Source organism: Camelina sativa, chromosome 12 (genome assembly GCF_030686135.1).
Source record: "Camelina sativa cultivar CO46 ecotype springtype chromosome 12, ASM3068613v1".
NCBI classification, from domain to species: domain Eukaryota; kingdom Viridiplantae; phylum Streptophyta; class Magnoliopsida; order Brassicales; family Brassicaceae; genus Camelina; species Camelina sativa.
The window spans coordinates 14,826,748-14,841,196 of record NC_141891.1 but is presented as its reverse complement, the minus strand read 5'-3'; the positions used below and the strand labels follow the sequence as shown (position 1 = coordinate 14,841,196).

General features: G+C 33.9%; 4 protein-coding genes across 6 annotated transcripts; all 4 read left to right on the top strand.

Annotated features, from left to right (window-relative positions):
* The first annotated feature begins 487 nt into the window (after positions 1 to 487).
* LOC104731762 (putative ADP-ribosylation factor GTPase-activating protein AGD8) lies at positions 488 to 3,055 on the top strand. Of its 2 annotated transcripts, none has more exons than XM_010451243.3 (7): positions 488 to 921; positions 1,028 to 1,146; positions 1,440 to 1,878; positions 1,970 to 2,248; positions 2,328 to 2,453; positions 2,531 to 2,632; positions 2,725 to 3,055. In XM_010451243.3, the coding sequence occupies exons 1-7, from the start codon at positions 844 to 846 to the stop codon at positions 2,830 to 2,832; spliced, it is 1,251 nt and encodes a 416-aa protein (XP_010449545.1). In that variant the 5' UTR covers positions 488 to 843; the 3' UTR covers positions 2,833 to 3,055. The 2 variants fall into 2 exon arrangements, with proteins under 2 accessions (XP_010449545.1, XP_087334381.1); XM_087478255.1 differs by having other exon boundaries at positions 646 to 921; positions 1,028 to 1,171; positions 1,236 to 1,878.
* Positions 3,056 to 3,433: 378 nt separating this feature from the next.
* LOC104731761 (ubiquitin carboxyl-terminal hydrolase 20) lies at positions 3,434 to 6,883 on the top strand. Of its 2 annotated transcripts, none has more exons than XM_010451242.3 (8): positions 3,434 to 4,400; positions 4,482 to 4,602; positions 4,675 to 4,785; positions 4,891 to 5,063; positions 5,164 to 5,493; positions 5,603 to 5,725; positions 5,822 to 6,332; positions 6,440 to 6,883. In XM_010451242.3, exons 1-8 carry the CDS (start codon positions 3,843 to 3,845, stop codon positions 6,661 to 6,663), a joined length of 2,151 nt encoding a protein of 716 aa, XP_010449544.1. In that variant the 5' UTR covers positions 3,434 to 3,842; the 3' UTR covers positions 6,664 to 6,883. The 2 variants fall into 2 exon arrangements, with proteins under 2 accessions (XP_010449544.1, XP_010449543.1); XM_010451241.3 differs by having other exon boundaries at positions 3,532 to 4,400; positions 6,431 to 6,883.
* A 2,223-nt stretch (positions 6,884 to 9,106) lies between these two features.
* On the top strand, positions 9,107 to 11,835 carry LOC104731760 (protein RGF1 INDUCIBLE TRANSCRIPTION FACTOR 1). The gene is made up of 4 exons (XM_010451240.2): positions 9,107 to 9,718; positions 10,390 to 10,587; positions 10,671 to 10,889; positions 11,260 to 11,835. Exons 1-4 carry the CDS (start codon positions 9,656 to 9,658, stop codon positions 11,461 to 11,463), a joined length of 684 nt encoding a protein of 227 aa, XP_010449542.1. The 5' UTR covers positions 9,107 to 9,655; the 3' UTR covers positions 11,464 to 11,835.
* Positions 11,836 to 13,739: 1,904 nt separating this feature from the next.
* Positions 13,740 to 14,270, top strand: LOC147930535 (uncharacterized). The gene has a single exon (XM_087476918.1). It carries the CDS (start codon positions 13,740 to 13,742, stop codon positions 14,268 to 14,270), a length of 531 nt encoding a protein of 176 aa, XP_087333044.1.
* Positions 14,271 to 14,449: the final 179 nt, after the last annotated feature.

Sequence of the window (14,449 nt, the reverse complement as noted above, 5' to 3'; positions counted from 1 at the left end):
TCATGATGGGTGACCTTCCGTGAAATGATTATCGGAACTGTGCGAGTGAAGACAAAACACGAGGAAATATCATGTGGTGATTTGTAGGGACGGTAACAAGTCTTTAAAACCTCCCGGACGTAGCAAACCGACCGTTGGATATGCATGGGCTCACGGGCCTAGTGAGAGGATGTGAAGCCCGTTAAGGAAGGTGGACCTATGGACTAAGATTGGATATAAGACCCACTAAAAGGTGCCGGTCGGAGCATTACATGTATTTTAAAATCTTATTAATTTACTACAATATGTTAACTCAATAATCAAAGAAAAAAAGCTATGTACTACAAATTAGTAAACTATATGAGAAATGTAATACTAGAATGAAAAAATATATAACAAAGAAATTATATTTTAAAAATAAAAAAAAAGTGTTAGAAACAAAGCTTTGAATTGAGGTTGAAGAAAAGGTGAAAATGATAAGCGTTCATCAGTTTACTTTACCAACACCATCCATGTTGCTTCGGAAACGACGGAATTACGAACTACGTGTCGTTTTAAAATATGCCATTATCGTAATTCAGCAGTTTATACAATGGTAATATCGTCACTTTAGTCAGATTAAATGTTTCCATCAATGTTACTGGTGGTTTCTTTTTTTCGATTGACAGATTTAATTGAAAGAAGAACGTGGAAATAAAAACCTAACAAAAACATTTCAAATTAGAATAAAAAAAAAGAAAAAAGAAAAACTCTAAATCTTCATTTCTTTCGAATTCATCATTCGAGAGGAGAGGTGATCCATTGTTTCACCTCTTCACATTTTTGATTCTTCGTTGTAAAAAACCTTCCAAATTTTGATCTACAATGGCTTCTTCTGCTGACAACAATCTTACCGACAAAAACATTGTTTTCAGAAAACTCAAATCAAAATCTGAGAACAAGGTAAATCGAAATTGCTTTTTCTTATGAAATTGCTTCTGTTTGTCTTAGATCTGGTTGTTGTTTGACTAGATCTTCAATTTTGGTTTTTGATTTTGGCAAAATTTAGGTGTGTTTCGATTGTAGTGCGAAGAATCCGACTTGGGCATCTGTTACATATGGGATTTTTCTCTGTATCGATTGCTCAGCTACTCATCGTAATCTCGGTGTTCATATCAGTTTCGTCAGGTAATATAATCTTTATCTATTAGATGTGATGAACCGGTTATGATGCTTGGTTATTTTCGGTTATAGTCAGCTTGGTAAACCAAATTCAGCATCTGATTCGATTCTTCGGCATTGTTGTTCTTAGCTCACAGTTGTTGATTTTAGCTAAGGTTTGAGCTTTTTTGAAAAAGGCATTATAGTTCTAATACGTTGACTCGAGTGTGGTTGAACCAATACGATTCAGAATTTAGATTTGAATAATAATGTCACATTACGTTCTAAAGATTTGTAAATCTTCTCGGGTTTTTGTGTAGATCAACGAATTTAGATTCATGGAGCCCTGAGCAGCTGAGGACGATGATGTTTGGTGGCAACAACCGTGCTCAGGTGTTCTTTAAGCAACATGGATGGACTGATGGTGGCAAAATTGAGGCTAAGTACACTTCGAGAGCTGCTGAATTGTATAGGCAGATTCTTGCTAAAGAAGTTGCTAAAGCCATTGCTGAGGAAACTAGTTCTGGCTTACCTTCATCTCCTGTTGCTGCTGCTACTTCTCAGCTACCGGGTGCATCTAATGGGGTTTCTTCTTATTCTGTCAAGGAAGAGTTACCTCCTCCTAAACATGAAGCTGTCAGTGCCACCTCTTCTCCTAAAGCTTCTAATACTGTTGTGCCTAGTACGTTTAAGAAACCTATTGGTGCTAAAAGGACAGGCAAAACTGGTGGTCTTGGTGCAAGGAAGCTTACTACTAAGGTATGTCTTTGGTTGTTTTTGGAGTTATTTTCTCTTGTTTGTATTAAAAGATCTGATTCTGTTTTTTTTTTTTTATATTTATAAAATGTAGCCAAAGGACAATCTCTATGAGCAGAAACCAGAAGAAGTTGCACCGGTTATTTCTGCTGTGTCTATAACTAATAACGGGGAAAGCAAATCATCAGCTGGTTCATCATTTGCCTCTCGGTTTGAGTACAATGACGACTTCCAAACTGGAGGACAAAGTGGTGGTGGTGGTACTCAAGTGCTTAACCATGTTGCTCCACCAAAGTCGTCAGGCTTCTTTTCGGATTTTGGAATGGACAGTTCTTTCCCCAAGAAATCAAGCTCCAACTCGTCAAAATCTCAAGTAAAGCTGCGGTTTTCAGAAAGAAAAATAGTAAATTGGTACATTCTGGTCATATGCTAAGCCATTTTAATCTTACTAGGTTGAAGAATCGGATGAAGCAAGAAAGAAGTTCACAAACGCAAAGTCCATTTCTTCAGCTCAGTACTTTGGGGATCAGAACAAAAACGCTGATATGGAATCAAAAGCTACTCTTCAGAAGTTTGCAGTAAGTAACATTTCCCCACAATTTCAAAGGAACATTCTCTCATCCTTCGATTCTAATGCGATTGTGGTAATTTACAGGGCTCAGCATCTATCTCAAGCGCTGATTTTTACGGTCACGACCAAGATGATTCCAATATTGATATAACTGCTAGCGATCTCATTAACCGGCTTTCTTTCCAGGTACAAGATCCATACATACTCCTAAATCCCTTGTTCTTCTTCCTCATATGTTAACCAGTTGATGATATGTTTGATTTCAATTGTTTGATCAGGCGCAACAAGATATATCGTCGCTGGTGAACATAGCAGGTGAAACAAAGAAGAAGCTTGGAACTTTAGCTTCTGGTATCTTCAGTGATATTCAAGACAGAATGCTGTGAGGAAGAACACAAGTTTTTGTTTTTACAGAAAAAGAAAGTAAGAGAAAAGCTTTGTCAGAAACTTCCAATGAGGTTCACGTTTCTCTGGTTTTTTATAGAGGTTTTTTTTTTTTTTTTGGGAATATTGAGACGTGGCTCTTGTTGTTTGTTACTCCTTGTTATCAATCTACAATATGGATCTTATATAATATACATTGGAATTTGTTATAGACTTTATTAACCTTTTGTTTGTTTGCAGAAAACAGTGAATTTAAAATCAAATTGAATTTGTCATGATACAATGTGTTTTGAAATTATTAGTAGGATACAATGGTCATGATTTTACACATTTATTAAGTGAATGTGAAAAATATTTCTTAGTACTTTTGACGGTTATAAAAAGAGAAACACATTTCTTACTTTTTAGTTTTTTTTTTTTTCTTCAATTTAGTAAGATTACTTTCCCGTTTGATTCTGTTGCTCTTATTCATAAACTTTGTTTTCCCTTGCAAGAAGTAGATATCATACCAAAATAGTTTTAAATCTCCATGGTTGACTTGACTGAGCAAATTATTCACAAAATTATTTTGAATTAAAAAAGTTGAATCAAAAACATTGGATTATATAGAATAACGAATATATAGGAGAATTATTAATAATTTAGATTATTTTTTAAAAATAATAATGAATATAAAAACCACAAGGTTGACCACCGACCCTAAGGGAAAAAACAAATTTACCGTATCTGGAAGCATATCTGTATCTATCACATAAACACACTTTACAGTTTTACGCCTCACAAATTTGTCTTCTTTTTTGTGCAGAGAGAGAGAGAGAGAGAGATTTATAAAACCCTAAAAATCATGGCGATTCGATTTTCCCTCCCAATTCAACTCATCTCCTAGTCTCTTCCCTCCTTCCTCCGATCTTTCTCTAATCAAAGTTTGATAGTGTTGCACCGGAATTTCGACTTTTCATCTCCCAATTTCACGAAACCCTAATTTTTGGTAGAAATCGAACCCTTGAAGACGATGTTGGTGGCTAATTCCGACGTTTCCTCTTCGATTCTCTCTCGTACTCCGCTAATCCCCAACTCGATCGAAACCCTAGACGAGATTGAGGACTCGCCTTCGCCTTCGCCTTCCCCTAATTCGCAAATCCCGTCGATTGATGCTGATGTTGTTAATGTTCAGTCATTGGCTCTTACGTCTCCCGATCGAGATCGTGATTCGCCTCCGAACTTCGATGAGTATACCTCTTCGTCTTCTTCCGACGAAACACAATTCGTTCCTTCTCCGATCAATTTCGATTACGATGAGTTCGGCAACGGGACTCAAGGCATGCTAGAGTCTCAGGTTCGAATTGGGACTACTAATTCGCAAACTCTTGACGATTTGGACGATGTTATCTGGGACGGGTCCTCGTCTGATGATCCCCGTGAGAATAGCCAACCTTGGACGCCTAATGTCTCGCCTGGATTTGGAAGTGATGATGATGACAACTCCAACTCTAAGAAGGAATGTAACGAGCCTTTGTTGTCTGGGTTCATGCAAAGACCTCTGAAGATCGATGAGCCCGTTACTGGCGTTGTATGTTTTCAAATTTTTTTTGGTTGCTGCATTTGTTTTCAATTTTGATCTCTGATTACGAATTTGACATTTTTTTTGTAGGGTGCTGGGCTTTGGAATCTAGGCAACACTTGTTTCCTTAATTCGGTTTTGCAGTGTTTCACTCACACTGTGCCACTTATCGAAGGCCTTCGTTCATACAAATATCAAGATCCCTGTAACTGTAAGACTCTTATAATGTAGTATTTGTTTATGTTGCCTTTTGTAATGAATAATGATCTTGTGAATTTTGTAGGTGGTAATGAGTTCTTCTGTGTTATAAGGGTTCTTCGAGCTCACATTGATTTTGCACTGAGGCCTGAAAGAATCCCAATGGCTCCGGATTATTTTCTTCACCATCTTAATTGTATCCTTTTATTTGAATTGTTTCTTTGGATGGCATAGTTTTCTTTTGGGATTCTCTGATTTTGTTTTCTGAGATGCATTGATTTGTATTCCTTAGCTGCCATAGATTTTTCTCCTGACTTCCAGCGTTATCAACAAGAAGATGCTCATGAGTTTCTGCAAGCATTTTTGGATAAGTTGGAGAGATGTTGTTTGGATCGAACAAGTTACCGCAGCTATGTGTCTTCTCAAGAAACCAACTTTGTTGACCAGGTCTTTGGCGGCCGTCTCATCAGTGGGGTAAGAAGTCACTCAAACTATACATATCACGTGTCAAAAGCTATTTTCAGTAGTAGTTTCGGTTTATTTTCGGTAAACATGTGCGTATTTCTGGTCTCAGCTCCGTTGCTGCAACTGCAACTCCATCTCTGATACATTTGAAAAGTCTGTTGGGTTGAGTTTGGAAATTGAAGATATCGATACCCTTGAGAGTGCACTAGAATCATTTACCCGTGTGGAAAAGCTTGACGAGCAATTGACATGTGATAACTGTAATGAAAAAGTCTCAAAGGAGAAGCAACTCTTGCTTGATAAGCTTCCTCTAGTTGTCACATTTCATCTCAAGAGATTCAAGAATAATGGATTTTTTATGGAGAAGATCTTCAAGCATGTCAAGATCCCATTGGAGTTAGACTTACAGCCATATATGAGGGATAAAGAGGAAAACGATGTACGTGAAACTTGCAGTAAACTATCTCTTATCTCCCCCTTTCATTTACTCAAAATTTGTATATGTCTGCACACTTCGAAAAATACTTCCTTTATTTCTTCTTCTTCAGGTTCCTACAAAATACCATCTTTATGCTCTTGTGGAGCATCTCGGGTATTCAGTAACCTATGGACATTACTCGTCCTATGTGAGGTCTGCTCCCAAGATATGGCATCAATTTGATGACGCGAAGGTGATATTTTAAGTAAATCCAGTTGATTTGGGTGGTTTAATAGATAGTTTCCATAAATGAACTTTTCCTCCTTGTGTTTTTGGCAAACTTCGGCAGGTTACCAGAATCGATGAAGATAGTGTGCTGTCACAGGATTCATACATTCTTTTTTATGCACGGGAAGGAACTCCATGGTTTTCTAGCATCGCTGAACAGATGCAGCCATTGCTTCCATTGCTTGAAGCGAGTTTAGCGAATTCTTCGCCAAAGTCTGTGCTTGATTCTTCTAACGGGGAGTGTTTATCAGAGATCAGTTATGAGAATGTCGATAAATCCAGCAAACCCTGCGACTCAGCGGGAGTGTCTAACCAACATGTCAAGACAGAAGAAGATTTTGTATCCCTCTCTAACGAGCTAAACGAAGACGTGTTTCTATCAGCAGAGTCTTCTAGTGACGAGGATTCTTCTATGCCAGAGCTTATGGACCCGCTTGAGACTGATGATCCTTACGTTCCATGGAGTGAAAAAGAACCCAATACTTGTTTAGCCATTGAAAGAGCTACCACTGGTGATGATTTTTTCCCTCTGCTGATGGTTGAAGATCAGGACTCATCCCAAAAACAGCAAGGTACTATACTTTTATTACAGGATGATATGTTTTCTTCGTATCAATGTTAACTTGGGGAGTCTACTACTTACTTGGTGTATGTGTATGTGTGTGTTGAGATTCTGCAGAAGGAACTTTTCGAATGCAGCTCAAGCAAATGGAAGAAACCGCAGAGAACCAAAAAAAGCCTTGGAAGCAGCCATTATTAATAAGTGACGTTGCAGTTTCCAAGGAAGAAGACTTTGTTAGTGGAGACCTCATGAAGAAACCTTCACCTCGTGCTAGAGATTTGTTGGATCAAGCGATTTCTACAACAACTGGTTCTCCACCCAAAAAACTAAAAACAACATGAGAGAGAGAGATATCTTGTTGACTTTCTTGATCGCTTATTTAGCTACTAGGTGTTCTAAAGATGGGGTAATGACTTTTGATTAGAGACTTAAATCAGGCTTAATTCGTTTTCGGTTTTGTGCATACTGCATAGTAGTAGTTATGCTACTCTGGTGTTGACTTGGTTTTTAATGATAAGAAGCAAGGATTCAGAATCTAAATAAAGTTTTAGATTTTGTTAATGGGTTGGATCCTCTCGTATACTTTATTAGAGGACTATCTTTGGTTGAATTGGTAAAAGTTCGATCTCTTGACTTCGACGGAAAAAAAAAATGCAAATGTGAAGAATGAATGATTTAACAGAAATGATAACCGACCGGTTTGATTCCGCTCATGGTGACCTCTTGCTTTTCTAATATAGAGTATATAGTACAACTTAAACCGATTTACTAATCATGTTAAATAAGTACAGTTGTCAGTAAAAGTATTTAAGATTAGTGCAGTATGAGTCCTATGACAACATATACATTATATAGAGTTTAAAATTGGAAGATTAGTGGAGTAGGCTAGGATAATACACATGTGACATGTCTATATCTCGATTTTTTTTTTCTTTTTAAAATTGGACAGAAATATTCAACTGTGTTTATCGAATGCCCTCGAAGAAACTAATCTATGAATATGATCTTCGACTGAGTCTACTACTCTTGTTTAGTTTTTATGGTTGATAAAGTAGTATATAATTTGCTAGAATTTATAAAAAAATGAATTAATGAAAGAAGAATAAACAAAGGAAAAGGATGATAAGAAGAAGATGGTCCACTCCACCGGGTCAGATATGGCGTGCCGTGTCCAAAGAGCTTCAATTTTGACTAAACAAACCCTTTCAATTTTAATTTATTTTTATTTTTAGTATTTTAGTTTTAACTTCAAGGAAAATAACTCGTGTTTATATATGTTTACTTATAAAACGATTTTTCCTCACAATTTTGTCATGAGTTAAACAAAAGTTAACTTGAATATTGAACACAAGTGTATGTAGTCTGAACTAAAGTAATGTGTAAGATATAGAGATCAAAATGTGATAAACGAAAATATATTAATATTTTGTAACCAAAAAAAATGTAAAATACGAAACACAAATTCAAGGATTGGGAAAATCAAAGTCAAGTGGCGTCTTTTTTCAAAGTCAATGGACAATAAAAATACATATAAGACTTGTGGTGTGTGTTCCTATTTAAATGACTGCACAGATTTTCACAAAGATACTAACTTATCATCAAATAAAGATTTATACTTCCAACTTACTAAATAGTTTTTTTTTGGTAAAATCCAACTTACTAAATAGTTTCAGTTTTGTATGAAATATATGTCTCATTTTTTTCTATTAAAAAATAAATAGACAACAAATTGGCATCTACCCATCTAATGCCATCATGCATGACAAATGATATAAAAGCTGTTATTATCATATGACGTCTAATGGAATGCATATTATATGTTTCCTTTTTTAATTTATTTCCTTGTCGTCATTCCTTTATTTTATTGTAGGCATTTCAACAAATTACATGATAGGGTTCATACATAGAGTAACAAACAAAGATTTATCAACAAATTATATATCTGCATGAAACACGGAAGTCTCTACTCTCTAGTACTTAACAACGCAATGAGTAGACTCTTCTTATATACATGAATTTTAATCAAATAATTTCCACGTTTTACCTAATCGGATATAGAACAAAACAAAAAAACGAGATAATCTAGAAGTGTTCGGCAAATTATGAATTTCATATTCGTTTAGCAAAACTAATTGTACATTCATTTCAGACGAGACATGACAACGATTCAAAACAAAAAGTTTGGTGTAAACAATGGATTAAATTCTCTGTATATAGATGATTGTCTAATCAAAAGAACATGAGTTTAAAATGCAATTTCCCTTTCAAGTGATGCATATTGGAATAGTTAGTACTGACTTTGCAATGTTAATATACCTAATTAAATTAGAACAACAACCAAACGCAAGCACTAATAATAATAAACAAAAAAGGGTGTCTTATTGTTTATATATTAATCACCCATCTTTTGACCTAAGTTTCTGCATTAATTTCCTCTTTATTTTAAGTATATTAATAAGAAAAAAGCTATAAAAACAAGTACAGATGGATTAGGTTATTATGTCCAATTCATGAGCTTGTCTCCGCTTATTGCTCGCTTTAAAAGCTAATAACAAAATGGAATCTAATTATTATTGATATCATCCATCTTCTTATTATATACAAACATACACACCAATAATAAGAACAAAGTAAAGTGCGATTCACACTTGTTCCAACTCATTCTTATGCACACATATAATAGAATTACATGCGCATGTATATACACACACATTCACATCATATATAAAAACAAAAATTTCTTACCGTATAAAGGATGAGATGTCAAAACTACAATAATGGAGCAAAGCAAGAGTTTTCTCCACTTGGCTTAATATAATATCAAACACGAAAAACTTACACTTTCCTAACCAAAAATAATAATATTCATATGCTAAAGATAAACAAAAATTCCATATTAATAACATAGGCAAAAAAAATATTTATTAACACATAAATGCAATGTGTATGTAAACATCCAACAACAATAATGTTGTGTTCTAAGGCTATATGTAATAGAAACAATATTAGCTACTAAATTAAGATAGGTCCAAATAATAATAGAAATAAATTTCAGATATATAAAAATAGGAGAAGTATAGTAACATTTTCAATAACTAAAAGATTTATAACAAAAAAGTAAAAAAAAAAAAAAGAATTATAAAATATAAATTTTGAGAGAAGAGGAGAGAGGTTTGGGTTGGTCGACTTTGCTAAGATAAGAGAGACTCACTCTCTCTCTTTTAAACCTTCTCTGCAAGAAATCTTCTCTCTCTCTCTAGAAAAAAGTTGGAAGCTGACTCAAAAAAAGACTCTCTTTTTTCTTCTTCTTCTTCGTCTTTGTGCAATTACGAAATGGCGATCGAGGATCAAGAGAACACCATCCGTGAATTCAAGCCTAAGAACAGAAGAATCATGGTACTACTTTAAAACAATTCCTTTTTTTAAAAAAATTCTCTGTTTTTTTTTACTTCTTCTCTGTTCTTCAAATGTGTAATGGTTTCTCATTTATCGATTTTTTTCTTCTGGGTTGGGTTTTTTGATTGAATTTGAAACTCAAAGTCTTGAAAATGGCGAAAAGTAGTAATCTTTTTTTTTTTTGTTTGAATTCAAAATGGTTCTGAATTTGGGTTCTTCATTGAAGTGCTCTGTTTCGTGTACCTAACACAAAAAAAAAATATTTGATTTTTATTTTGGAAGAACCAGAACAATGGCTCATTTTTATTCTCTCTCAAGCTCGATTCCGTTAGTTAATTTTACTTTATTTGGTGTCACAAATTGGTACAATATGCTTTTCTATTATATACCAAATTTTAATACTTTTAAACCCTCTCAAATCCAGTGAAATAGTGAAGCACGAATCTGGAACATTTCTACGACTCCTTTTTCATACAACTTTTTTAAAATGGAACAGAATCAAATTTCAAACTTCTATCACAAGTTCAATTCCAAAGAATATGAGTTTAATGAAGTTTTTAATGGTGGTTTAAGAGCTATGTCTATATGGTCTTTTGAGGTATATATAGCAAATGGTAATGATGGTTTATGAAATACTAGATTATGAATAATCTTTATATTGGTTGGTACAGGGAGCTGGTGGACCGGAGGAGGAAGACAACAGGTGGCCTCCATGGCTTAAACCTTTGCTTAAAGAGCAATTCTTTGTTCATTGCAAGTTTCATGGAGACTCTCATAAGAGTGAATGCAATATGTATTGCTTAGACTGTACCAATGGCCCTCTTTGCTCTCTTTGTCTTGCTCATCACAAGGATCATCGCACCATTCAGGTAAATGGTCTTGATCTTGAATTGTTGTATAATACTTGTGTCTCTTGTTGAGGTTTTGAGATTGTCTTGATTGGTTTTGGCAGATAAGGAGATCTTCTTATCATGATGTTATAAGGGTGAATGAGATACAAAAGTATCTTGATATAGCTGGGATCCAAACATATGTGATTAATAGTGCTAAAGTCGTCTTCTTGAATGAGAGGCCTCAGCCTAGGCCAGGGAAAGGTGTAACCAATACCTGCAAGGTTTGCTATCGTAGCCTCGTCGATGATAGCTTCCGCTTCTGCTCTCTTGGTTGCAAGGTACATTTCCAATACTACCAACTTTTCATTTTTTATTGCATCAAATAGAAAGAAACTTTGATTTATATGGTTGATACACTTATTTCCCCCTATTTACACGTTTCATACAGTTTCACCTAACATTTGCTTGCATTTTTTGGTAAATTCAATTCCCATTTAACCGCAGGAAGAAAATAACAAAACTTTTGAAATTGGTCATCCTGAAATCTGATAGTATATGTTTTTACAGTTTCACCTAACTTATTATCCTAGCATTTCGGTAAACTCTTTGTTTAATCGTCTTCTAGAAAAAGATCGAAACATATCTTTCTTGGAATCATTTTTTCTGATAAAGTTTACTTTCTCTATGTTTTTGGGAAATGAAATAAAGATTGCTGGAACAACTAGAGGATTCCAAAAGGGAAGAGAGAACCTTCTGATGGAAACAGATGATTCAAGTAGCAGCATTGGGATTGGGAAGAACATTACAAATCTCCAGAGTTTTAGCCCATCAACACCTCCACTTACTACATCTAGCAACTGCAGAATCGCCAAGCGAAGAAAGGGAATACCTCATCGATCACCGATGGGATAAGAATGCCATTAATGCCAGTTTCTTCATCTATAAGATTTACACACAAAGGTAGCTAATACAGAGACTTGTTGTCTCTGATCTGTTCTCATATACCAAAGAAATGATCTTTTGCTTGTGTTAGCATAGAAAAAAAAAAAGGCATTAAGTTAGGTTTTGTCCTACTAATATGGGAAAATATGTGAATACTGTAATGTGCTTGTTTTGTATATTGTGATGCAAAAAGGGTAGAAAGGGAAATATAGGGGTTTTAGTGGGAATAAAAAACAAAAGTAGTTTTTGGTTTTTCATTTTATGTGTATGCATGGTGTAAATTTGGTTGGTTAGGTGCATACATGGATCTGGAATAATTAATAAATAATGAGATTTCCTACCTTTGTTTATTTTTTTTGCGATTTCAAGAAAATATTAGGCTGAATGAACGATTCATTTCAAAGTATTTGGACTTAAAAAGTTTGGAATAGAGTTTCTTTTTGGCTCTACGCCTCTACCAAATTAAATAACATATGGTCCTTAGTTGAATAAATGGAGCGAATTTTAAATATAATTGGTGTTGTGATAATAAATTTAAATTTTATTCGTTGTAAATTAGATATTAATTCTCATGGGACATTGTGTTGGAAAGCAATTTGGTAGGGAAGGTCTTATTTGCTTTTCTCTTTAAACTTTTCTTGAGAAGAGAACCATTTGGGTATTTGGAATATATGTCCATTATAGTAAAATTATATGGAACGAACCAAAATGAAAATGGAAAAAATGTCCTTTTATACATAAACTTCCAAATGTAAGCAAAAAAACCATGAAATTAGAGGCCATTTAATACATCAAATTCTGTTGACTAGCTATTTAAAACACTAATATCATTGACCAAACCAAAATATACATGTCGTTAAATGAGATAACTGAAAAACTAACGACTATTACATGTTGTTTTTGATTTTGTCAACTATATTTGACCAAACCAAAATATACATATCGTTAAATGAGATAACTGAAAAACTAACGACTATTACATGTTGTTTTGACTTCATCAAATATATTTGATATTTAGTGTCAAAACTTGATGTATTAAATAACCTCTCACAAAGTTTATGATTTTTTTGACCTAAATTTGAAAGTTCATGTATTAAACAAAATTATATAATTTAATATTTTTTATGCTCAGCAAGACGAAAAGACTCTTAATCGAATTATGCGTAAGTAAAAAAGATAATGTATTTTGATTTTTTGGTTTTGTTCACATTACTCAACACTCTTTGCTTTATATCTTTATACCATAAAATCAAGCTTAATTTGACTATTATACAGTTTAATGTTATTTGTACATTTGCAGCAAATATCCTTTGCAATAATATTTTCGGTTAGAATTAAAAAAAATATATTATTTATTTATATCAATTGAGTTGAAGATATTTTAAACTTGAAATTTTTTCATGAATTATATTCATGACGTGGATATTATTTTACAGAAAATATATCATCTACTATTTATGTAATTAAAAACATATTCTTATATCTTATCTATTATTTAAGAGGTGATTTGTTAAATTTGTTGATGTATTATTCTTTTATGTTTTCCGAAAACAAAAAATAATTAAAAATAATATTTACTTTTTAAAAAATACTATGAGAACCCCTGTGCTAAATTTTATTTGTCTATTAACAAACAAAAATAATATACATGTGACGGAAATTCCATAATTACATTTTTATTGACATATACCCCAATTTAATAATGTGTTTATATGACTTTATCTTTAAAACATAATATTTGCTATATTTTTAATTTAAATTTTTGAAGAGTATAGGATGATTATGATTTTGATTTTGGATGTTAAAATAACTCATTCAACAATTAGTCATTCTTAGTTGAATAAAAAAAATTAGACTACTCAAGTTAGATAAAATACAATTAAATACATAAACTTTCAAATTTAGGCCAAAAAAATCATAAATTTTGTAAGAAGTCATTTAATACTTCAAGTTTTGTTGAGTAGTCATTTAAAACACAAAATATCATTCATATAGCCAAAAACAACATGTCGTTAAATGGCGAAGTAACGGTCGTTAGTTGTTCAGTTATCTCATTTAGCGACATGTGTAATTTGGCTTGGTTAACGATATTTGGTATTTTAAATGACTAATTAACAAAATTCGATATATTAAATAACCTCCACAAAGTTCATCGTTTTTTTCTGGAAGTTCATGTATTAAATGACATTTTTCCCAAATAAAAATGTTACTCCAAAAAAAAGAAATTGATTAGTTTAAAGTTTATAATGTTTAATGGTGTAGTCTGTACCCTAGCCACCGCCTTAGCCCGAGAATGGTCCGTGGCACAACACCAGCTCCCCCCCCCGGTACCACCAAAACAGATCCATGTAACTCCAGATCCCTCGTTGGATGTTGTCCAGTGCTTCTCCGACGCATCATGGCGGGAAGAGACGAGGGAAGCTGGATTTGGACGGATCTTCCTTGCCAGGTACCAACCATCGATCTCAGCTGGATCTACGGCCTCCAACATTGCCTCTCCGCTAATGGCTGAAGCAACCGCTCTCCTGTTAGCCATCCACCAAGCCATCGATTTAAACCTCAATCGAGTCTCTTTCGCTTCAGATTCACTTCAGTTGATCAAAGCGCTTAATCAGGAAGCTTCTTTCAAGGAGCTTCATGGGATTCACCACGATATCCTAAGTCTATCTGCTAGTTTCGAACTTATTTCCTTTGTGTTTGTACCAAGAGACAGGAATAGGGAAGCTGATGAGTTAGCTAAATCAGCTTTACTTTCCTTACCTACTGTACCAGTTTAATTTAATGAAAATCAAAATTCGGTTCGTGACAAAAGAAAAAAAAAAAAAAAAAAAATGGTGTAGTCTCAGCTTCTCGCTAAAACCAATTAAATTCGGAGAACAAAATACTTTAACTAACACATCAAAAGAAAACCATCTAATGTTCTCGATGATATCCACTAAAAAAAAGCCATATCAAG

Coding starts and splice junctions, on each gene's coding strand:
- LOC104731762 (XM_010451243.3), top strand. CDS start 844: ATGGCTTCTTCTGCTGACAACAATCTTACCGACAAAAACATTGTTTTC. Junction 1,879..1,969: donor CAAGGAAGCTTACTACTAAG/GTATGTCTTTGG, acceptor TATAAAATGTAG/CCAAAGGACAATCTCTATGA. Junction 2,454..2,530: donor CTACTCTTCAGAAGTTTGCA/GTAAGTAACATT, acceptor GGTAATTTACAG/GGCTCAGCATCTATCTCAAG.
- LOC104731761 (XM_010451241.3), top strand. CDS start 3,843: ATGTTGGTGGCTAATTCCGACGTTTCCTCTTCGATTCTCTCTCGTACT. Junction 5,064..5,163: donor GCGGCCGTCTCATCAGTGGG/GTAAGAAGTCAC, acceptor TTCTGGTCTCAG/CTCCGTTGCTGCAACTGCAA. Junction 5,494..5,602: donor GGGATAAAGAGGAAAACGAT/GTACGTGAAACT, acceptor CTTCTTCTTCAG/GTTCCTACAAAATACCATCT.
- LOC104731760 (XM_010451240.2), top strand. CDS start 9,656: ATGGCGATCGAGGATCAAGAGAACACCATCCGTGAATTCAAGCCTAAG. Junction 10,588..10,670: donor AGGATCATCGCACCATTCAG/GTAAATGGTCTT, acceptor TGGTTTTGGCAG/ATAAGGAGATCTTCTTATCA. Junction 10,890..11,259: donor TCTGCTCTCTTGGTTGCAAG/GTACATTTCCAA, acceptor AATGAAATAAAG/ATTGCTGGAACAACTAGAGG.
- LOC147930535 (XM_087476918.1), top strand. CDS start 13,740: ATGTTTAATGGTGTAGTCTGTACCCTAGCCACCGCCTTAGCCCGAGAA.